The 25,300-nt window shown below is 41.8% G+C and overlaps 1 protein-coding gene across 2 annotated transcripts in view; it reads left to right on the top strand.

Annotated features, from left to right (window-relative positions):
- Positions 1-25,300, top strand: part of LOC105468523 (DEP domain containing MTOR interacting protein) — a 211,213-nt gene that overhangs the window by 41,946 nt on the left and 143,967 nt on the right. For both annotated transcript variants that reach the window (XM_011718740.3, XM_011718739.2), the window contains exons 2-3: positions 13,877-14,055; positions 15,288-15,411. In XM_011718740.3, coding sequence (XP_011717042.1) covers positions 13,877-14,055; positions 15,288-15,411 — 303 coding nt within the window. The remainder of the gene's footprint in view (positions 1-13,876; positions 14,056-15,287; positions 15,412-25,300) is intronic.

Genomic DNA, 25,300 nt, shown 5'->3' with positions numbered 1-25,300 from the left:
ACTAGATTAGCAACTTCTGTTTCCATAGTGGCGCTCAGCCAATATTCTGGTAGCAGTCAGGAGGTCAAGGTGGAAGTCTCATCTGGGAAAAGAGGCAAGTTACCTAACTCCTGTAAGTCTCCATTTTTCCAGCTGGAAAACAGTGATATTGGCAAGGACTTGAAGTAGGTTGCCTGACATTTCTTTCCAGTTAAGACAATTAAGTGATTTTGGCTATCAGTTAGGTTGATACCGTAGAAGACATGAGGTTGATTCCAGCAAACCTCACAGTAAGGAGTGGCCAAGCACTCTCTCACCTGGACTTTTCTCTGCTTTGATTTACCACTCCACCAGAAGGGCCCTCTTTCTAATCCTTTAACAAAAGAGAACAACCAAGTCTCTCCAGTACTTGCCAATCAATTAATTGTTCCTTGATTCAGGACTTCATTTGTTAAAAAAAAAAAAAAAAAAAAAAAAAAAAAGCTGAAATGCTACTTAGTGGCCTCTTGATGGCACTTCTGGCAAAATCTGACTCTCATTTAATCCTCTCAATAACCCTATGAGACATACTCTATCATTCCCATTTTATAGACAAGAAAGTGAAGGCACTGAGAAGTTGAATGTTTTGTCCAAAGTTACACAGTGAATAATGGGTGGATGTTGATTTGAACCCCAGCTGTCTAGCTCTACAGGTCTGCTCTAAGTGAATGGTGAATAGTGAATTAGCATGGCAGGAAGTTTATTTGCTAACAAATGCAACTGGGCCCCTTATCCCAACTGGAAGCTATGCTTTCCTTTCTTCTCTCCTACTTGCTGCCACCTGAAAAACAATGATTATTGGCCATATGCTTGACCTTGGAGACCAGAAGTGAGGGGAGGGACACAATGTATGCCCCAGTTTGAGAACTAGTATTGTAAGTGAAGAGCAAACCCTGTGTTTGTGGAAAGGAAGGAGCCAAGACACAGCTTCGTCTCATTACAGAGGGCACAGCAGGGACGGGGACCCAGATTGGAAGGAAGCAGATGCCACAGGGCAGGGAGTGTGCTACCCCTGTCTTCTAACAAGACAGCAAGGACTTGTGATGCAGTAACCAGTACTGATCTTTTGAGTCACTCTGTCCTCAGCAAGTTCCCTGAATGATTCTGGGCTTGTTTCTTCAGCTGAAAAATGGCAATTAGAGGCCTAATACTCCTGGGGCTGGTGTGTAAGCAAATAATGATCTGTTTGGAAAAAAAAAAAAAAAAGTCTTGGTGCTTCTTGGAAAGGTACTTTGCAAGTGGGAAGAGCACCATTCTTCTGGTTTCAGAGGGTAGATCAGAGGTGGAGATGTTGATGTAATCTCTGTTCTTTGCTTGTTATTGGAGACCTTTTGGAAAAGAGCTCACATGGAGGAAGAATGAAGTAAAAGTCTCAAGTCAAAGGCAATAAGGAAGGCTGACTTAGGGACCCTGTATTTACCTCCTATCTCAAGGATGAGATGAGAGATTGAAAGGGCCTGGTGAACATTTACACACGCATCATCAAAAAGTATTCATTATGTGTCCCACATGCATTGACACCAACTCTTTGGAATGGTCTAACTCACCAACCCCATTTCCTGGATGCTGCCAGGAGTGTCATCTTAATCATACAACATTGGCTCATGCAAACATGAGGACAATGTGATGACTTCTTTTGTAGGCACTTCTCTGAGCCCCATCTGTATTTATATTGGTAGCAGTATCTGTGTGATATATAAATTGCATACATTCTCACTTTTATCATGGCACTTTAACATAGCTAGAATGTTTTCTTCTCCTTAGCCTGTATGAGCATAAAATAGGCAGAAAACAGATACTTCTGCCATTTACCATTTGGTAGCACAGAAAGCTCTCTAAACATAGAAATCAGAAGATCTGCGTTCAAGTCCTGACTCTTCATTAAAAATGTGACTTGAGCAAGTCACTTTAATTTTTCTGAGCTTCCTTCCTTATCTATCTATTAATAATGACATTGCCTTCCTGATTGACAGGGATATTTTATATTATTATTATTATTATTATTATTATTTTTGCGATGACGTCTCTCTCTGTCATCCAGACTGGAGTGCAGTGGCGCGATCTCAGCTCACTGCAACCTCCACCTTCTGGGTTCAAGTGATTCTCCTGCCTCAGTCTCTTGAGTAGCTGGGATTACAGGCACATGCCACCATGCTAGGCTAATTTTTTTTGCTTTTATTTTTTAGAGATGGGGTTTTACCATGTTGGCCAGGGTGGTCTGAAACCCCAGACCTCAAGTGATCCACCCACCTCGGCCTCTCAAAATGCTGGGATTACAGGCACGAGCCACAGCACCCAGCCAACAGGGATATTATAAGGCTCAACTCTGATAGTGTATTATGGCTCCATTCAGATGTAAGGTATTACTGTTACTATGTCTGCTGTCCACCAAAGAAAAAGTTAAGCTTTTAAATAATTAAAGTTAGTTTTATTTGGAAGGCTTACTGAGGACTATAGACAGGGGCCAGGAGCTCAGGAGCAGCCCTTTAGAGAGGTTCTATCCAACTGCCCCGGCACAGTATTTCAGCCCATTGCTTATATACAGGTGGTGGAGGTTTAATACATGCAAAATCACATCAGACTTGTTCAGAAATTACATTAAGCTGAATCACGTCAAGGTTTGGATATAAGAGTGCATCTGGTTGTAGATTACAGAGGCATAATTACTAACCCTTCAGATGTTATCTTGTGGGTAGGAAAAGGCAAGGACTAGAGTCCTTTATCATTTGTTTATTTTCTTTTTTGTTTGTTTGTTTGAGACAGGGTTTAGATTTGTCACCCAGGCTGAGGCGTGTGCTGCCACGCCTAGCTAATTTTTAAATTTTTGTTGATAGAGATGGGGTTTCACTATATTGCCAAGACTGGTCTCGTACTCTTGGGCTTAAGCAATCTGACAGCCTTGGCCTCCAAAGTGCTGGGATTATAAGCGTGAGCCATGGTGTGGGGCCTCATTTATCTTTTAAGGAGTATGGTGACTCAGGCAAGAGACCTAGGGGGCTGTGTGCACTATCCTGTTTTTTCTTCAAAGTATCTGTCTAGAGAGCTACATGTTGTTACAGAGTCAAGGGCTTTGTGAAATTATGTTGGCAAACAGAAATGAGCAAACATGCCCTCTTATGTGTGTTACATTGTCTCACTCTGCTAATACTCCATGTTGATTTCAAAGACAGTACATGATATATGAGATTCAGAATGAAACATGCTTCCTTCCTGGGTATGTTTATCCTCTCAATCCATTGCAGTGACAAGACACAGAGCTTGCATGGAACTTTGCTTTGTACTAACTTGACATGAGCCCTGGAAGGGCTCTGTATAGAAGCTGGGACTCTGATTTGTTCTTTATTCACAGAGCCATTGCTAGTAAAACATTTGGCATGGACCACCTTTTTTTTTTTTTTTTTTTTTTGAGATGGAGTTTCACTCTTGTTGCCTAAGCTGGAGGGCAATGGTGCGATCTCAGTTCACTGCAACCTCCGCCTCCTGGATTCAAGTGATTCTCCTGCCTCAGCCTCCTGAGTACCTGGGATTACAGGCATGCATCACCATGCCTGGCTTTTTTTTTTTTTTTTTTTTTTGAGACGGAATCTTGCTCTGTTGCCAGGCTGGAATGCAGTGGCGTGATATTGGCTCACTGCAACCTCTGCCTCCTGGGTTCAAGCGATTCTCCTACCTCAGCCTCCCGAGTAGCTGGAACTACAGGCACGCACCACTACACCCAGCTAATTTTTGTATTTTTAGTAGAGACAGGGTTTCATCATGTTGGCCAGGATGGTCTCAATCTCTTGACCTCGTGATCCACCTGCCTTGGCCTCCTAAAGTGCTGGGATTATAGACGTGGGCCACCGTGCCTGGCCTAATTTTCTATTTTTAGTAGAGTCGGGGTTTCTCCATGTTGGTCAGGCTGGTCTTGAACTCCTGACCTCAGGTGATTCGCCCGCCTCAGCCGCCCAAAATGCTGGGATTACAGGCCTGAGCCACTGTGCCCGGCCATGGACCACCTTATAGAGTGGTTACTACAGCTATTTGCAGTGTGTGTGTGTGTGTGTGTGTGTGTGTGTGTGTGTGTGTGTGTTGTCCAAGACCAATTGTTTCTGGCTCTACAGAATCACCTGTGCTCTATTTACATGAACCAGTTCTATTCTCTTTCCTGCCTATTTCTGTATTTGTTCTTTTGTTCTGATCAGGTTGGGAAAATTCAAGCATTTTTTTGAAGCAAAACTACATGAAATGTGTATTATCCCATTTCATGTAAAAAAATATACATATATAGCCATATGTGTGCACATACATAGAAGATTTCTGTAAGAATACATAAGCAGCTATTGCATTAGGTTCCTTTGGAAAGTGGAGGTCAAGGAAAGCCTCAAACATATGTATGGCACAGTAGGTAGAAACGTATAGTGACCTCCTATGTCCCCATCTCCTAGCTTCAGCAATGATCAGTTCATGGCCAGTTAACCCAGCTTTAATAATTGTCTGTTCATCTGAACCAAGGAAAGAGACTTTTGATTTTCATTTTTATACATATTTGAATTCTTTTCGACTGTGAGCATATATTATTTTGATAATTAAAAATCTGAATTAGAAAATAAGTTCAAGTATTAAAAGGATATGCAGTGTGTTAGATTTCATTTTTCCTGTTTTTGTTTTGTTCTTTTAGACTCAGAGTCTTTCAAGGGTGAGTGATAAAGAGTGACTTTCCCCGGGTTCTCAGATCCCCAAGGACATATATAAGCTGTTGCAGAACATCTGGAAAGGAGGATAGCTGTAGTTTAAAGCACATCTATGTCAATACTGTTGCCCAAATCACAGGCTCACGCTGTCAGCCCCACTATTTGGCTTGCTGTGTTTGTTAAACTGTTTACTTTGGCTGAGATTTATGACGCTGTTTTAAAATGAGAATATGTGGTTTCAATCTCCCCTTTGTTCCCTGAGTCCCACAATCTGCTGCAGTTCTCTGCAAGCTATTTTTGAAAAACAATTTCTACTTTTCTTATCAGATGGACAGTGATTTTGCAGGTATTATGAACACCCTGCACCCAGTAATGTTTGTTCTCTTAGGGCTGGAAGAGGAAATGGTCTGATGCAATTTCAGCAGCTGGTTAGCTGGACAGGAATAGAACATTACAGAATCACCTTGAATCTAAAGCCTGTGAACCAGCTGTCTGAGATGAATAATAGGAAGGTTTTTTTTTTTTCTTTTTTCTTAATTTATATTTCATAGCCAGTGGGATTGAAAATGCAGCTAAAATACAGATGGTCACTCTTCCCAATGGTTTAATGTGGATTGATGGGGACTCTGCTGCTCAGAAAACTATTCTAGCTATGCTTCCCACCATGCTGAATACATAATATGCACGAATTAACTTTCACATCAATGAGATTGCTATCTCCTACTATTTGCTATGCACTAGAATTGCAACAACAAATAAGCAACTCTCCTTTAGTATCCCTGATGTCATCTAGTTGTAATACAGTGCGATGAATGCGTTACTGTTAGCGCTAAAATATTGTGGGAGAATAGAGGAGAGAGAAGGCTGTTTTCTGGCTTTGAAAGGCTGGGAAAATGTTCACAGAGGAGGTGCCCTTGAAAAGCTGACCCTTGAAGAGAAGTGAAATTGTTTTGAATTATTGAAGGCAGGCAGAAGGAGCATTCTAAGCAGAGGCATGGCGGGTGATTAGCATGGAGGGTTCAGAGGCTGAAGAAGAGTTCAGAATATTCAGAGTACAAAGCAGGAATGCATGTGACTGGGAGGTGAGAGAGACAAGGAAGCTGAAGAGGAGGCCTAGGATCAGGGTGGCAGGCCTCCTTAGCTCATGGGTAGGTGAGGTTCTTTTGGATTCAGGGAGTCAAGGCCCACTCAGCCCCCTGACGGGATTGGTAGTGTCTTAGTTATTATAGGAGTGCACATGGCTTGGAAGAGGAACTGGAAAACTCTAAGGAACTGAGGAACTCCTGCAACTTGTTCCTCTTGGATCCCTCATTTGCTGCTTTAGGGGCTTCCTGTTGCTTTCTTGCCTTCTCTTTGCTGCCTCCACTCCTCTCTCCTTCCTGATGGTCCAGTTTCCTTGATGACTTTTAGCACTGAGTTTATTTATTTATTTATTTTTTACCTTTGCTCCAATAATTCTTTTTTTGTTTTGTTTTGTTTTGTTTTTTTGAGGCAGCGTCTTGCTCTGTCACCCAGGCTGGAGTGCAGTGGTGCAATCTCAGCTCACTGCAACCTCTGCCTCCCGGGTTCAAGGGATCCTCCCACCTCAGCCAGCATAGTAGCTGGGACTAAAGGCATGTGCCACCACACCCAGCTAATTTTTATATTTTTAGTAGAGATGGGGTTTTGCCGTATTGCTCAGGCTGGTCTCCAACTCCTGACCTTGGGCGATCCGCCCACCTCGGCCTCCCAAAGTGCTGGGATTACAGGCGTGAGCCACCGTGCCCAGCTGAAAATAACATCATTTCTATTAGTGTCTTTATACATTCATTGGTTCACCAAATATTAAGTATTTGCTGTGCCAGGCAAAACACTTATATGTGTGCAGTGTGAAAATTTTTATCTCTTTATTGGGACAGTTTTTCTGGAATATACAGTTTTCAAAGCTCATTTTTAGAATTCTGGGTTTCTGACTACAAAAGAAAAGAAGATAATAGCACACTTCTTACAGATTTTAACCCCTGGTGACATGTCTAAAAATACTGAGTTCTAGGCTATATCCTGGATCCAAAATTATTTCCCACCCCCCACCCGGCACATCATGCTCAGTTTTCTTAAACGTGGAAATGTACCAGGCCCCACTGGGACGGTAGGAATAGTGTGTAGTACTTTTCCCCTTCCACCCTTGCTGGGAATTCGTGGAAATCAGGAATGTTTAAGAATTAGCCCTAAGCTGAAGGGTCATGGAAGGATAATAACTGAAAGGTTCTATTCTGTAGTTTTTTGTTTTTTGTTTTTTTTTGAAAAAGGGTCTTGCTCTGTCACCCAGGCTGGAGTGCAGTGGCGTGCTATTGGCTCACTGCAACCTCCGAGTCCTGGGTTCAAGCAATTCTCCTGCCTCAGCCTCCCGAGTAGCTGGGACTACAGGCACACACCACCACGCCCGGCTAATTATTCTGTAGTATTTAAAGATAAATAGGCTGGGTGCAGTGACTCAGGCCTGTAATTCCCAGCACTTTGGGAGGCCGAGGTGGGCGGATCACCTGAGGTCAGGAGTTGAGACCAGCCTAGCCAACATGATGAAACCCCGTCTCTTCTAAAAATACAAAAAATTAGCTGGGCATGGTGGCAGGCGCCTGTAATCCCCACTACTCGGGAGGCTGAAGCAGGAGAATAGCTTGAATCCAGGAGGTGGAGGTTGCAGTGAGCCAAGATCGCACCATTGCACTCCAGCCTGGGCAACAAGAGTGAAACTCTGTCTCAAATAAAAAAGATAAATACTACCTAATAATTCTTTTAGATTGGAAAGTTTACAGCAGCTAAATCTCTTGGCTCATAATATATTCCTCCTCCTACTATATATACCAAATTACACAGTAGCTTGTTCTTCCACATTTTAATTTCTAAGTAAATTGGCCTTCATTATTCTTGGATTCCTGACAGACATCGCATCTAAGAATTAATATTTTGCATTCTGCCACTCTGAGCATGTTAAACAAATTACTCAGCGTCGTTGTCACTGAATTAATTAGAAGGATTCATGTGATGACTTTAGCACACCCTATGTAAACTTGTTTTTTTTTTAAAGCTGCTGCTTAGTTTTTATTATTAATAATTACAACTCTACAGAGGTATCATTTGTGGTGTTAGAATTGACGGCCTCAGGGAGTTGTTGTGAGGATTAATGCCCATAAAGCAGTTCAAACTGTCCCTAGCACATAGATGCGTAAAATTATCTTCATTTTACCAGTAAAAACTCTGATGCTCAGAGGTTATAGAGTTACTGGCAGCACCAGGGTGAGAACCAAGTCTTTGTATTCCTGATCCCGTTTTTCTCATTATCCTCAGAACTGACATTTTGGGGTGAAATCTGTGATAGTCGGAAATGAACAAATCTGTGTGGAGTGGAAATGTAGCAGGCCCCGGTGGGACAGCAGGGATAGTGTGCAGTGCTTCTCCCCAGGAAGTACTTCAGACCCAGGAAGAGTTGGTGGGTCTGCACTTCCCGAAACACCATCCCGGAACATGGCCTGGTTGTCAAAAGGAAGAACTGAACCTCATTGGCTTGCTGGGAAATACTCCTGCCACCTCTTTTGTTCTAAAGATCACTTGGGACTTCCCTGGAGCTGTGTGCTAGAGGCTATTTTAGTTGGTTTTGTTTAGACTTATTATGTATGTTGAGGTAATATTATAAATTAATTTAGTGGCTTAAAAAATCTCCATGTCTATTAATTTCTGTCTGCTGTATATGTATGTATGTGTTTATTTATTTATTTTTGAGATGAGGTTTCTCTGTGGTGCCCAGGCTGGAGTGTGGTGGCATGATCTTGGCTCACTGCAACTTCCGCCTCCCAGGCTCAAGTGATGCTCACACTTCAGCCTCCCAAGTAGCTGGGATTACAGGTGTGTGCCACAACACCCAGCTAATTTTTGTATTTTTGTAGAGACGGGGTTTTGCCATGTCACCAAGGCTCGTTTGAACTCCTGAGGTCAAGTGATCCTCCCGCCTCAGCCTCCCAAAGTCCTGGGATTATACCTGTGAGCCACCATGCCCAGCCTATCTGCCTTAATTGCTTTTTCTTCTTTGTTTTATCAAAGTATTTTTTCAAGAAGAATTTCCTTTTTCAGCTATGTGATTTATTTGTCCTGACAGTTTATAATTTGCTTGATAAACTGTGTGACATTCATTTATTTTCCAAGATCTATATCTCCCTCTTCATAATTATTTTATCTTTGAGTCCTTATTTTCCTGACTTTATGTTCTTTTGAAATTGTTTTTAAATTTTTTATAGTTCAGAACACTTTAAGGAAATTGTCTGTTTCTTGAATTGTGTTTTCTTTCAGACAGAGTTCTTCTTATCTGCTGAATGCTCTTTTTCCCTTTCCTCTGTTTTTCCTTTCTTTTCTTTTTTCTTTCTTTCTTTTTTTTTTTGGTATTATTTATTTTTGCTTCACATTATCACCTAGCGGTTTGCTTTTTCCCATGATGTTTATGCTTAATGCAGACAGTTCTGTCCATGCTTTCAATCTGTCCATACTCTATCTGTGCTTGGAAATAAAGACAGGTGACATCTCCTTAGCACCTTCCTAAGTCATCTCAGAATGTCATTTTCCCCTCTGAGCTAAATTTGATAGCTAATTATTTGTTCCACTGTTTTACAGCTTAAGGGCTCCTGGTGATGGAAAGGAGAGAGTCTTGCTTCTGAGGTTTTGTTCAACTTCCTGTCCTAGGGTTCATTTCATATAGTCAGAGATGGATCCCACTGCTATCGAGGGATATTTTGGCCACTGCAATGGTCCCCAAATTTATTATTGAGCTTGGGAGGCTTCACTGTTAAAGAAAAGATCTAGTTCTTCATTTCCTTCATTGCACCTATCTTTCCCCATCAGCCATTTCAACTGTCTCCTAATCAGAAAACAGAAAACTCAGTTATTTATGGTTTTTTTTTCTTCAAACTTTGGGGTTATTAATGAAAATTCTGAGGATTTCATTGACTTAGCAACAAGGCTTCTGGGTAATGAGAGTGTACTCGCCTTACCTTGCCACTCCAAAATCTCCTGTTTGTTTTTTTGACTGCTACTTTATTTATGTTTTCATCTTTTCCCTTTATTCAAAAATTACAAAGTCTTTTTTTGGTCATTTCAATGAGTAGAGAGTATTTTAAGGCTAATCTACCCTATCTGTAATATAGGCCTAAATCACTTTATTATATCATGATTCCTTTTGTTTGTTTGTTTGTTATTTTTATTTTATTATTCTTTTCTTTCCAACCTTTGTTTTCACTTCAGGGAATTCACATGCAGGTTTGTTACATGAATAAACTGCATGTTGCAGGGGTTTGGCGTACAGGTTATTTCGCCATCCAGGTAATGAGCATAGTAGGCAACAGGTAGTTTTTGGATCCTCACCTTCCACCCACCCTGCACACTAAAGTAAGCCCCTGTATTAGTCCATTCTCATGCTGCTAATAAAGGCATACCTGAGACTAGGTCATTTATAAAAGAAAGAGGTTTAATGGACTGTCAGTTCCACATGGCTGGGGAAGTCTCATAATCATGGCAGAAGGCAAAGGAAGATCAAAAGGACTTCTTACATGGTGGTGGACAAGACAACTTGTGCAGCGAAACTCCCATTTATAAAAACACCAAGGCTAGGTGTGGTGGCGCACGCCTGTAATCACAACACTTTGGGAGGCCGAGGTGGGTGGGTCACTTGAGGTCACGGGTTCGAGACCAGCCTGGCCAACATGGCAAAACCCCGTCTCTACTAAAAATACAAAAAATTAGCTGGGAGTGGTGGCGCACAGCTGTGATCCCCACTACTCGGGGATTGAGACAGGAGAATTACTTGAACACAGAAGGTGGAGACTGCAGTGAGCCGAGATTGCACCACTGCACTCCAGCCTGGGCAACAGAGTGAGACTCCGTCTCAAAAACAAACAAACAAAAATAATATAAACAACAACAAAAAAACCCATCAGATCTTGAGATTTATTCATTACCACGTGAACAGTATGGGGAAAACTGCCCCATGATTCAATTTTCTCCACCTGGCCCTGCCCTTGACATGTGGGGATTATTACAATTCAAGGTGAAATTTGGGTGGGGACACAGTTAAGCCATATCAGTCCCAGGGTCTCTTGTTGCCTGTTTACTTTTTGGTTTTTTGACACAGAGTTTTGCTCTTGTCACCCAGGCTGGAGTGCAGCGGCACGATCTTGGCTCACTGCAACCTCTGCCTCCTGGTTTCAAGAGATTCTCCTGCCTCAGCCTCCTGAGTAGCTGGGATTATAGGCATGCACCACCATGCCTGGCTAATTTTTGTATTTTTAGTAGGGATGGGGTTTCACCATGTTGGCCAGGCTGGTCTCGAGCTCCTGACCTCAAGTGATCCGCCTGCATCGGCCTCTCAAAGTGCTGAGATTACAGTCATGAGCCGCAACGGCCAGCCTGTTGTTCCCTTCTTGATGTTCATGTGTTCACAATGTTTAGCTCCCTTTTAGAAGAGAGAACATGTGGTACTGGTTTTCTGTTCCAGCATTAATTTGCTTAGGATGCCGCTTAAAAACATTTATGGAGTTAGGGTTTCTTTTTCCTTGTCTGGCTACTTCTTTTTGCTGTTTTTTTTTTTTTTTTTAATTATTTTCCTTAATATGAAGAAAAGGAGATTCTGTGCTTCGGTTTCACTCCACCAGCTTTACCAATTTATAATCTTTACAGTTCCCATTTCCTACCTGGTCCTTGGCAAATGAAAGCTAGTCTAACTCCAAGCACATGGGTTGAAGTATCTTCTGAAATACTTAAACGTGATGATTCAGGTGCTCCAAAAAAATTACATAACTAGCTTTCCCTAGAAGAGGAAGCCCTAAGGACTCAAAGTGTCTTCTGGCATCAATGTAGGTTCCTTTCTTTTTTAGCATAAAATATTAATCCTAATGTACTAACCTGCAAGTTGAATAAAATATATCCCCCATAAGGTTGTCAGAAAATGCAGAGTGCCCACTAAAATTTGAATTATAGATACAGTATAATGAATTATTTTTTGTTTTTTTGTGTGTGACGGAGTCTTTCTCTGTCGCCCAAGCTGGAGTGCAGTGGCACGATCTCAGCTCACTGCAAGCTCTGGTTCCCGGGTTCACACCATTCTCCTGCCTCAGCCTCCCAAGTAGCTGGGACTACAGGCGTCCGCCACCACACCCGGCTAATTTTTTGTATGTTTTAGTAGAGACAGGGTTTCAGCATGTTAGCCAGGATGGTCTCGATCTCCTGACCTCGTGATCCATTTGCCTTGGCCTCCCAAAGTGCTGGGATTACAAGCGTGAGCCACCACACCAGACCTATGAATTGTTTTTTTAAAGTATAAGTAGGTCCCATGCAATATTTGGGTCATGCTTTTACTACACAATGGTTTGCTATTTATCTGAAATTCAAATTTGACTGGGTTTCCTGTCTGTTTTTTCCTTCCCAAACCTGGCAGCCCTACTCTATCACCACCATCTTATGAGAATGTTTTCTGGGTCTATTGGATACCTCTCCTTCAGTATTTTCCTGATATCACTGATATCCTCATCTCTGTTACTAGTGGATTCATTGCTATGTCCTTTCCTTAGCCAATCCTATAGTATGACTTAACTCTTAAGTTTTAGATAATAAATATTGGCAGATGGTAGAACGTTGTACAGTAAGTAACATTTATTACTAATTATTTAGCATTCAGCCAAAGAGCAGTAATAAAGGATATAAGATAGTCTTTGAGTGACCAAAATAGATGTCATAAATTCCATGCCCAAAATGCTCATTTTCTTTCTTCATAGATGCTCGTATCAGGCTTTTGCTCAAAATATTTTAACTCCTAAATACTGACTACGTAGCAGACCACGGCAGAACAGAAATAGCAGATCAGGGGAACTGCTTGAGTTTAGGAACAAGGACAACAGGTGCATATCACAGCAGGACAAGGGAAGGAGACAGGAGAATGAGAAACAGACCCTAGGAAGTTGTGGAACCACTGGGTGCAGAGTACATAGCTCTGGCCATTTATGTGATCTCTGAAGGCACCACTGTGGCAACATTCCGTGTCATGGAGCCATAAGCTGGCATTCAGCTGGAGGGTGTATTGGGACAATATTGGTATTAGTAACAGATACCTGAATCAATTCACTAAAGCACAGGGAATGTATCGATTCATGTAATTTAAACCCAGGTTAGGTGACTTCATGAACTGTTGAATTCAGGTGCTCAAACAGGGTTGTTTGTAATCTCTCTCTCTCTTTTATCTCTATCTCCTTATCTATCTGGTCCACTTTGCTCTGTGTTGTTTTTCTTTCTAGGCAGGTTCTTCCTTTATGATGGCAAGATTGGCTAGTAGTAGTTCAAGATGCATATATATATATGTATATGTATGTATATATATGTGTATGTATATATTTTAAGAAGGAGTTTCACTCTTGTTGCCTAGGCTGAAGTGCAATGGTGCGATCTCAGCTCACTGCAACCTCCACTTCCCGGGTTCAAGCGATTCTCCTGCCTCAGCCTCTTGAGTAGCTGGGATTACAGGCACCCGCTACCATGCCTGGCTAATTTTTGTATTTTTAGTAGAGACAGGTTTTCACCATGTTGGCCAGGGTGGTCTCAAACTCCTGACCTCAAGTGATCCTCCTGCTTCGACATCCCAAAGTGCTGGGATTACAGATGTGAGCCACCACACCCTGATGTATGTTTTTAGTGCCTAGAATTACCTAACAGGCAGGTAGTAGACATCCATTAATATTTGTTATATGAATGAATGACTACAAGTAGGATGGGCCCTGAACAATTTGTGATAAAGAGGATGCACTTTGTTTCAGCATATTGCTAGGGTTTTTGTTTGCTGGTTGAAACAGTAACCCCACTGGAGAGAGAAAAAGCAGGGAGTGAGACAGAGTAGGGGATGGAGAGCTTTTCTCACTCTCAGGAGTGGCAGGAGAGTTCTGGGTTGGCTGTGATTGTTTTACCCTCATATTTACCTCTGTCATCTAGATCAGAGGCTGGAGTCACTTTCTGGAGCCTTTGAGCTCTGACAGTATGGAAATCACCAAGCGAGCTAAAGATACTCAATAACACTCTCGTGCCTTTGGAACTTCTGTTATGTTACTACTCTCTGGGATTGGTTTAATAATTTGTGCTGTCATCAAAATTTCCAAAGTAATTGCTAATTTTTCTTTCAGGCTCAGGCTGCATGAAGAAAAGGTTATTAAAGATAGACGTCATCATCTCAAGACCTACCCAAACTGTTTCGTCGCAAAAGAACTGATTGACTGGCTGATTGAACACAAAGAGGCTTCCGACAGAGAGACGGCAATTAAACTCATGCAGAAATTAGCAGACCGGGGCATTATTCACCATGGTAAGTGAGGTGGTGAGTCAAGGTGACTTGAGAGAAAATGAAGGACTAAATCTTTTCATTAACATACCCACTTAAGAAAGAAAACATTTTGCTTTATTTTATCTCTACTGTATCTCTCCCTGATTTCATTTTCTTCCTCTAAGAGGCATTTTGGTTATTTCTTTTTTTCTTGTATTTTCAGTAGATACTGGGTTTTACCCTGTTGGTCAGGCTGGTCTCGAACTCCTGACTTCAGGTGATCTGCCCACCTCAGCCTCCCAAAGTGCTGAAATTACAGGTGTGAGTCACTGTGCCCAACTAGAATTTCGGTTATTTCTATGTACTGCTTTATACCTCTTTCTCTATTCATCTTTAAGGAATGCATCATGTTGTCTTAAAAGTTTTCTCTCATTATAGAAGTGCATATTTATCCTTTTGCAACTTGATCAACACACTGTGAGCTTCATCCACGTTGATAGTATATGTCTTATTTGTTATTTTTGCTGTTGTATAATACATATGTATAATTATGCCACTATATATTTTTCAGTGGGCATTTATGTGGTTTCCAAGTTTTTGCTGTTACTCTCAGTGGGTTCAATAAAGATTCACCAACATGTCTTCTTGAAATCTCTCATCCTGGCCTCGACCTTCGCACATGTCGTCGTTCTCTTGGAATGCCCTTTCCCCTCACGTTTTGCCCAATTTCTCTTTGTTCTTCAGGTCTCCACTTACGTGCAAACTCTTCAGGGAAGCTTTCTTTTTCCAAAGCTGGGTCACTGTGTTCCTGGGGCACTGGGCACTCTTCCTTTAGGCTCCCATTGCACTCTGTCCTTACCTCTGTAGCCTTATCATACCATATTTCAATTATAGTTGACATTTTTCCTTACCTCACTAGATTTCACATTCTTTGAGGCTGATGCATGCCCCAATATTCTTTAGAAGAGTTTGTGGATTGCTTCATGAATTGAATTATGTGAACTTCCTAAAGATGATGATGATGATGATGATGATGATGATGATTATGGTGATGGTGATGGTGATGGTGATAATAATAGCTAAAAATACTGAGGACTTACTCTGTACCAAGTGCTATGTAACTATTTTACATGTATCAGCTCATATGGTAGATACTTGCATGCATGAAGAATTTGGTGGTGAAATAATTCTTAATTAGCATCATACTTCACTTGAGTAATTAAATAAGAGTGATTTTTTTTCTTATTTGCTTCTCTGTGCATATTGTGTTTCAGTGTGTGATGAGCATAAAGAATTCAAGGATGTCAAACTCTTCTACCGCTTTAGAAAGGATGACGGCACCTTCCCATTGGATAACGAAGTGAAGGCCTTTATGAGGGGACAGAGGCTGTATGAAAAGTATGTTCCACATGAAATCCCCACTGTAATCTTGACTGGTAGAGAGAAGCAGAACTGTGCCAGTCTCATTATGTTGATTTCAGCATGGCTCTTCCATGTGGGCCGGTTACATAACTGTTCTTTTTCATATGAGAAAACTATCACCCATTTGCTTTCTCTTTGCCAGAAAATAAGTCAATTTCATAAGATTCTTATTAAAGAATTTATTTAAATCTTATTTTCTATATTTAAGTCAATTCTACAAAGCTCCAGAATTTTTGTTTACCATCAAATGATGTGGATGCCCCTTTTCCTTTCTTATTTTTATTTATTTTTTGGCACTGAGTCTCACTCTGTTGCCCAGGCAGAAGTGCGGTGGCATGATCTCGGCTCACTGCAACCTCTGCCTTCTGGATTCGAGTGATTCTCGTGCCTCAGCTCCTGAGTAGCTGGGAATACAGACGTGAGCCACCACATCTGGCTAATTTATGTATTTATAGTAGAGACAGGGTTTCCCCATGTTGGCCAGGCTTTTCTCAAATTCCTGACCTCAGGTGATCTACCCACTTCAGCCTCCCAAAGTGCTAGCATTGCAGGTGTGAGCCACCGTGCCTGGCCCCCTTTTTTCTTTTAAATACTGTTGTTGTGTAAATTGGAGGTTCAGGCTTATAAGTGACTGGAGAAGCAGCATCAAGAGCAGGGGAATTGGTCAGACCAGGAGACCAGTAGTGGGAGAACTTCAGATAGCAGGATGTCTATGAGGAATAAGCTTTCAGCTCTTTCAAGAGATAAGTACAGTGTAGCACAGGAGTATTTGGTTGATGGGTCTCGAATCTTCTGAGTGGGCATCTCTGGGTTTATCTGCTACTTCTGTGGCCTCTTTACCATCCTGCCTTCCTCATTTAGTTTTCCAGGGCAACCATTAGAAAAAGGGGTGCAGAAGCAATGGTACCTCCTTTGTAACCCTGGCTGCCTTACAAGACTTGAGGGAATTGAAAAACACATATTTATCTGCCAGGTGCCGTGGTTTATGCCTGTAATCCTAGCACTTTGGGAGGCCGAGGTGGGTGGATCACTTGAGGTCAGGGGTTTAAGACCAGCCTGGCCAACATGGTGAAAGCCTGTCTCCACTAAAAATACAAAAACTAGCCCGCCATGGTGGTGAGTACCTGTAATCCCAGCTACTCGGTAGGCTGAGGTAGGAGAGTCGCTTGAACCTAGGAGGCAGAGGCTGCAGTGAGCTGGGATCACATCACTGCATTCCAACCTGGGTGACAGAGTGAGACACCATCTCAAAACTAAAACAAAAACAAAACATATTTGTCACATAAAATAGCCTGTTCTGTAATGGGTGGGGGTAAGGGTCTGGGTGGGTGTCTGAGTGATCAGATTAATTGGCATGATGGTTAAAAGCCAGACAGAGTTTGAAGTGTAGCCCTGTCACCTTACCTTTATAAAGCTCAGTGTCCTCTTTAGTGACATGACAGCAGCAATAGAACTCACCTCCTAGTGCTGTTGTGGGAATTAAAAGGCTTAAGTATTTAGCTCAGGATCTCTGGTGTATAGTAAGACCTCACAGAGGATAGCCATTCCAGATATGAGTACAGTACTGATGGCCACCCTCGACTGTGTCCTTCCTGTGTTATGCACTCTGTCCCAGTTCTTGTCTCCGTTTCTTGAGGTGGTATGGTCACCACTTGATGTCCTAATTTGTACTCAGTCTACTATCACTTGCTTTCTATATTGAAATGGAGAAACTCTCTCATCTTTCTGACTCACATGAATTTGAATGGAAGGGATCCATCAGTACCTCCACTTGTTTACTTGAGTGTGTGCATTTGTTTTGTTGCTTTCTTTTAATTTCTTAGTTCCTTTTGTAGAATTCTAGCAGGTGTTGGGTATTTCAGTTACGATGATGTTCCTTTCAAACAATGATTCTATGTTGGCCAAAACATGCATGTCATCTCCATGGATGAAGGCCGGTGGATTCTGTAACACTTCTCCTTTTTTTAAATTAAAAAAGATTAACAATATTATTATTATTATTATTTATAAAGACAGGATCTTGCTCTGTCTCCCAGGCTGGAGTGCAGTGGCATTATCATAGCTCACTGTAACCTTCAATTTCTGGGCTTAAGTGATCCTCCTGCCTCAGCCTCCCAAGTAGCTAGGAGTACCGACTTATGCTACCACGTCCAGCTTTTTTTTTTTTTTTTAACTTTTTGTAGAGACAGGATCTCATTATGTTGTTCAGGCTCATATCAAACTCCTGTCCTCAAGTGATTCTCTTACCTTGGCCTCTCAAAGCATTGGGACTAAGCCGTGAGCCACTGTACCTATAACACTTTTCTCTAGCTACAGCTTATCTCTTGGGATCTGCATAACCACACTGTGGGGCAGGGATCAGCTATAATTGAAAATGTCTGGCAGAGAACTGTTAGTGCTTAATGGGATAGTTATGATGGCAAGATAATAATAAGAAAAGTTAAAGTTGCTCACACCTTCTGGAAAGCAGACTTACTCCAGCCTCATATTCCGTTGCATCTCCTTCCACCCTGTGGACCAGTCATACAGCACTGTGCATCTCTGAGCATGTTCTTTCCTTTCAGGAGATGCATTAATGCATTAATTATTCAACAAATCTATATTGAGCCCTTTCCCCTTGCTAGGCACAGCTAAAGATGCTAGAAATGCCTGTAGCAAAGCCCCTGCCTTCATGAGCTTGCACTTCAGTTAAAGAGGCAGACATTAAAGGCACAGACACATGAAGATGTGATATAGTATAACACGGGTGTCATCGGTGCTAGAAAGAAAAATAGATTTACTGAGGATGGTGGGGTACTTTAAATAGGGGGATCGGGGAAAATGTTTTTGAAGAGATGACATATGAATAAAGGAAGACTTGCAGATATCTGGTGGAAGAACATCCCAGGCAAAGGGAATGGTAAGGATAAAGGCTTTGAGAAGGGAACGTGCTAGACATATTTAAGGGCAGTAATGAGACCAGAGTGTCCAGAGGGCAGAAGAAAAGAGGAGAGTAGTAGGAGATGAGGCAAGGCCAGTTCATAATAGGGCCCTTAAAACCATGGTAAGAATTGATGATTTTAAGTGTAATGGGAGGCCGTTGGAGAGGAGGGAGTGAGGAAGTGGCAATCTGATATACTTTTTGCATGTGCTGTTCTCTCTGCCTAGAGGACTCATGCCACTCTCACCCCTTTCCCTAAATCACTGACTCCTGTGGCTTCACGTTAATTGTGAAGGTAGCTTGAGTAATGTGTGGTGGCTCATGCCTGTAATCCCAGCTCCTTGGGAGGCCGAGGTGGGCAGATCACCAGAGGTCAGGAGTTTGAGACCAGCCTGGCCGACGTGGGAAACCCCATCAATATGAAAAATATAAACATTAGCTGGGTGTGGTGGTGGGCACCTGTAATCCCAGCTACTCGGGAGGCTGAGGCAGGAGAATTGCTTGAACCTGGGAGGCGGAGGTTGCAGTGAGCCGAGATCACACCACTGAACTCCAGCCTGGGTGACAGAACAAGACTCCATATCAAAAACAAAACGAAACAAAAAACCCACAAAAAAACAAAACAATGTTTATTGTTTGTAAGTTAAGCTTCTTAAAGCACTTCCTTTAGATTATTTTATCTAAGCTTCTTTTTAAAATAGATGGAGCATTACTTTACTGGCCCATTTTCAGAGAGAGCATCTGGGATCCAATGCATTTAAGTAATTTATATGTGATGTTGACACAGTTTGCGAGGGACAGGGGTGAGACAAGAACCTGGGGTGGCAGGTGTTGGGGCCGCTGCTGTCTCAGCAGCTCTGAGGGGGCGGGCGTATTGTCAGTATTTCTTTTTGGCTCTTTTCTTGCTTGTTTGTTCTGTGTTATAAATAGGACTTTGTGAAACTTTGTGGTTTCTGACTGAGGTTTTGCTGAACCATGTTGATTTTGGGGAACCCTGGCTTTCTGGGTTTTTTTTGTTTGTTTGTTTTTATTTATAAGAGTCTCACTCTGTCGCCCAGGCTGAAGTACAGTGGCATGATCTCGGCTTACTGCAACCTCTGCCTCCTGAGTTCAAGCGATTCTCGTGCCTCTGCCTCCCAAGTAGCTGGGACTAGAGGTGTATGCCACCACACCTAGCTATTTTTTTGTATTTTTAGTAGAGATGGGGTTTCAACCTGTTGGCTAGGCTGATCTCAAACTCATGGTCTCAAGTGATCTGTCTGCCTCGGCCTCCCAAAGTGCTGGGATTACAGGCGTGGGCCAGTGTGCCCAGCCTGGGTACCCTGGCTTTCTAACCCATAGCAGTGTTTCTCAGACTGCTCATTGGTGGGATAAACCCAAGTCTCAAAACTACAATTTCAGTAACTCTGCTGGCTCTTAGTATGTATGTCACTCTAGTTACTTTACTTGAGACATGCTGGAACAAATACTAATGAAGAAGCCAGAAGCTGGCCCTTTGAAGTTGTCCCAGTGTGAGTGAGGAAAGCTTTAGAGGAACTGGAGGCATGGATCATACTGCATAGTGAGTGACAATGGCTGTAGGCTCTGGAGTCACACAGCCTGGGTCTTCCATCGCAGCTTCACAACTTGCTTGCTTTGTGACCTTCAGCAGGCTGCCTAAATCTCTCTGATCTGCAGTCTACCATGGAGATAAGGCTGGGACCCACTGCTGGAAAAAGCTGTAGCGGGGACTGATTGAGATCCATCTGTACAGTGCTGAGCACACTGCTGGACGTGGACTGAGAGCCTAGGGAATGTTAGCTGTTGTTATTAGAGTAGTAAATAATAATATCAATACGTGACACCTATTCTTCTTGTTTTCTCATATTATTTTAGGATGCAGCCTTGCATAGCAGATAAGAGCCCAGGAGCCCAGCTACCTGGGTGTGAATCTTGGCTCCATGCCTTGGGGCAAATGGCTTTATTTCTATGTCTCCATTTGCCTATCTAGTAAATGGAGATACTGACTGTGCTGACCTCATAGACGTGTTGTGGGGGTAAAATGGACTAATGGATATGCACACAGGACAGGGTCCGCATCAGATATGAGTATATGCTATTGCTCACCTCCTGCTGCCAACTTTGGGGAAGCATGAGAAAGAGGGTGTGTGCTTATGGATTGATGCCCTGATGTTATCATTTTGACGAATTCATCTGAGTGCATTCAGGGCACAATACACTTTCATCAACAAGCTCTAAGCTCTGTTGAGTCTTCATTATGGCCAGTCAATGGACTGAGGGTGCAAATAATAAGGCATAGCATTCTGTCTCTTTGGGAGGGGCTTACAGCTTTCCACTTAATTTTGCATGGGCACAAGTACCCAAGACCCTCAACACATGAACATAAGTCACGTTTTCCCAAACAGTACAATTTTTACTTCTCAAAGGAGACCTTTATAAGCAGGATAGTACCCATAACTTAAAAGAACAATGTTGAATCTGTATATGCCACCTTAAGATGGTAAAAAGTGTTTTGAGTGCATGTTCCCTATTATAAAACTTGATTGGTAAAATAGATTTCTTTACGTAAAAAGCTGGCCAGTCATGGTGGCTCACACATGTAAACCCAGTACTTTGGGAGGCCGAGGCGGGCAGATCACTTCAGGTCAGGAGTTCAAGACCAGCCTGGCCAACAGGATGAAATCCTGTCTCTACTAAAAATACAAAAATTAGCCAGGTGTGGTGGCATGCACCTGTAACCCCAGCTACTCAGGAGGCTGAGACAGAAAAATTGCTTGAACCCAGGAGGCGGAGGTTGCAGTGAGCCGAGGTTGTGCCACTGCACTCTAGCCTGGGCAGCAGAGCAAGACTCTGTCTCAAAAAAAAAAAAAAAAAAAAAAAAGAAAGAAAAGAAAAGAAGAGAAAAAGAAAAAAGTTGAATTCAGGATTATCAAGTCCTCTGTATAGTAACAAATAAAATCAGCTATAAAAGAGAATGTGCGTTTGAGGTACAATTTGGTCTTTCCTTACTAAACCTAGTAGTTGAAATGTATATTTTAAACTAACTTTGATTTCATCTTCAGATTTAGAAAAGACTTCTTAATTTTAATTTAACCTCAGTCTTGATATGGAACTAAATCCCCTCTTAATCTGGCTCATAGACACATTAGTCTAGTTTTTTGTTTGTTTGTTTGTTTGTTTGTTTTTTGTTTTTTCATCCAAAGGGCCATGATTTTCTCAGCAGCAAGAGTTTCTATCTCCAGCTACTATTAGTCTCTTTATCCTGCTTAGGATTTTAGACCTGATTGAAGAATTGGCTTAACATGCCCGTATGCCATTAGATGTCTATTGAATTACCACTGCTTCCTTCAGTTTCTCTTCCACAGGACCAAAGAGAAATAAAAGGGAGAAAGTATATCCAAAGAGGCAAAGCCCTTCTGCATGTTTTATCTTATCAGAAGTTTCTCTACCCTGTGCATTAGGATCTTTCTCCTGTTCTCTCCCAGTGCCTGGGACAATAAATATTTGTTGAATGAACAAAGGGCTCTACATGTTGTGATTGCTATGAGCTGCTGAGCCTGTACCATGAGCTACACAGAGCTTGCTTTTAATGACAAGCAACAATAGCCAGAGATTCACCTTGTCTGGCCTCTTTAGAGCCCACAAACCATCATATACATTAATTTGTTTGATCCTCTGTACAACTCTGTGAATTATACCCAGCAGGCATAATTATTTGCATTATAAAAATGGGGGACATGAGCTATAGAGAGAAGTTTAATGACTGAGATAGACCCTAGGTATGGAACTGGAGTGAAAAAAAAAAAAGTCTTCAAGCTTTTTCTCCATCTTGTTCTATTTCCAGTATAGAGGTGTTTTTCAGGTGACCAGCCCAGGCAACATAGTGAGACTGTTTCTATTAATTTTAAAATAAGGCCAGGCATGGTGGCCCACACCTGTTATCCCAGCACTTTGGGAGGCCAAGGCGGGCAGATCACTTTACATCAGGAGTTTGAGACCAGCCTGGTCAACATGGTGAAACCCCATCTCTACTAAAACTACAAAAATTAGCTGGGCATGGTGGCAGGTGCCTGTAGTCCCAGCTACTTGGGAGGCTGAGGTGGGAGAATCCCTTGAACCCGGGAGGCGGAGGTTGCAGTGAACTGAGATCATACCACTGCACTCCAGCCTGGGTGACAGAGTGAGACTCTGTCTGAAAAATAATAATAAATAAGTAAATAAAATAAAGTAATTTTTTAAAAAGAAATGTTTCTCAAACTGAGATCCTGAGTTTTACAAATTACAAACAGTAATAAAAATATTTTCTAGCCAGGCTCACGCCTGTAATCCCAGTACTTTGGGAGGCTGAGGCGGCCGGATCAGGAGGTCAGGAATTCAAGATCAGCCTGACCAATATGGTGAAACCCAGTCTCTACTAAAAATACCAAAATTAGCCAGGTGTGGTGTCATGTGCCTGTAGTCCCAGCTACTCAGGAGGCTGAGGCAGGAGAATCGCTTGAACCCGGGAGGTGGAGATTGCAGTGATCCGTGATTGTGCCACTGCACTCCAGTCTGGGCGACAGAGCGAGACTGTCTCAAAAAATATACATATTTTCTAATATATGCATATATATGCACTTTCACACTTTACTTGTGCTGCCCAATTAATTAGTGGTTTCGTAGAATTTTAGAATGAATGTTCCCAGCCTTCTTGGTTTATTTGAAGAATGTCCTAAGATTGCAATGTGAGTGGGTTAAAAGTTGTTACCTTTTGTAACTTTTTATTTGTGTGACCAGAGATGTTTACACTATGTAACTAATGTCAAGAACTGTTAGGAGTCTAGGATTTGTACCCTACTTGCAAGCTTACAAGTTTGCTGCCAGCATTTTGTGGATACTGGCAGAAAACAGAAGACCCTGGACAAAGACAGCTCATTACTCTCAGTAATAGCAACAGCCAGAGTATCATCAACTTTAATGAATCAGTTCCGAAGCCATAGTTCTCACAGAACAGCACATGCGGTGGGCTGTGTGACAGCAGAGGAACCCTAAGCTTGAGGAACCTGAATATTTTATAATGGTCTTCAAGAAAACTTGCCCTCTGTCTGAGATAAGGAAGATGTTATCTTCATTATGCTGGCAGAAAACAAATCTGCCCTTTTGCTCCAAAAAGAAATACTACCTTTATCTTTTAGGTCTGTTCACTGCACAAACATTCTTGAAAAGCTAATCTGGAACAAAAGCTGTCAGTGCTTCTGCTTGCAAGATGTAAAGAAACCCAACAGATCCATAAAGAATCGTCTCCCAACAACTACAACAAAATGTACAAGTAAATTGGATTCTGTAGCTGATCATTGGAGTAGCCATAATTATCCTCACCAATCCTCTTACTTCTGAATTTTTTGTGTTTATCAAGACTATCTTATAGGTTTCCCTGTTTAACTGTTATAAGTAAATGTCATAAACATGAAATTTGGAAATGGAATATCTGAAACATTTCAGAAAAGAAGTTAGTTTTAAAAGTTTTAAACCTATGCTAATTTTAAAGGGCCATCATCTCTTCCCATAGGGTATTTAATAACTTTAGAACAAAATTTAAGTGGTTTTATTGTTCATGTGCAGCTTAGAGCCATGGGAAATTTTTCACCTAGAAATACATGTTTGTTGGATGCTCCTGAAATCTTCTTTCTTTTTTAAATTTTTTTTTTTTTTTAAATTGAGACAGAATCTTGCTCTGTCGCCCAGGCTGGAGTGCAGTGGCAAAATTTTGGCTCTTTGCAACCTCTGTCTCCTGGGTTCAAGTGATTGTCTTGCCTCAGCCACTCCAGCAGCTGGATTACAGGCATGCATTGCCACACCTGGCTAATGTTTTATTTTTAGTAGAGAGTGTTTTGCCGGGTTGGCCAGGTCGGTCTCGAAGTCCTGGCCTCAAGTGATCTGCCTGCCTCGGCCTCCCAAAATGTTGGGATTACAGGTGTGAGCCACCACACCCAGCCTGCTTGCCTGCCTGCCTGCCTTCTTCCTTCCTTCCTCCCTTTCCTTCCTTTCTCCCTTGCCTCCCTCCCTCTCTCCATCTTCCATCTCTTTCTTTCCTTCTTTCTTCTTTCTTTCTTTCCTTTCTTTCTTTCTTTCTTTCCTTTCTTTCTTTCTTTCTTTCTCTTTCTTTCTTTCCTTTCTTTCTTTTCTTTCTTTCTCTTTCTTTCTTTCTCTTTCTTTCTTTCTTTCTCTCTCCCTCTTTCTTTCTTTCTTTCTCTTTCTTTCTTTCTTTCTTTCTTTCTTTCTTTCTTTCTTTCTTTCTTTCTTTCTTTCTTTCTTTCTTTCTTTCTTTCTTTTCATTGTGTTCCTTCTTGCTCTGTGTGTGTGTGTGTGTGTGTGTGTGTGTGTGTGTGTGTGTGTGTCTGATTTCTTTGTAGGAAGCCATGCAAAGTTGTCTAGCCTGACACATTATTCAGATTTGTAATTTGCCCATCAGGGGTCTTGGAGACTGAAGAGACTACATAAAGCAAACTCAGTGTTTTATAATTCTAAATCTCAACAAAAGTTTTATACTGTAATTATTTTCAAATAATTTCTCTGTGTAAACAATGCCTTATAAATTATGAGTGCCATTTAAAGTATGTCAAAGAGTGTGCTTACATGTTGGAAATAACCAGCCCTATGTTACCTAACTTTGTTGGCTCACTCATCTCTCATAGCGACAAGCTTGGCCTGCCAGGGAAGGGCCATCTCAGGAGGCAGCCTCATGGCTAGTTTCATCCAGGTAGCTGAGCTCAGTCCTTTTTCCTGGGAATACAAAAACTAGTCAGTGTCTACATATTTGGTTATACCAAGGGATGGTGGTAAAATGCATGTGTGAACATAGAGCTATTGGAAAACAAGTGGTGGGAGGCAACCTCTTCACATCTATTAGTATGGCTTTTTTTTTTTTTTTTTTTGCCAGAGTCTCGTTCTGTTGCCCAGGCTGGA

The sequence above is a fragment of the Macaca nemestrina genome, chromosome 8 (assembly GCF_043159975.1).
Source record: "Macaca nemestrina isolate mMacNem1 chromosome 8, mMacNem.hap1, whole genome shotgun sequence".
Classification (NCBI taxonomy): Eukaryota; Metazoa; Chordata; class Mammalia; order Primates; family Cercopithecidae; genus Macaca; species Macaca nemestrina.
Note: the sequence above shows the minus strand (reverse complement) of the source record. Positions and strands in the feature narration are given on the sequence as shown.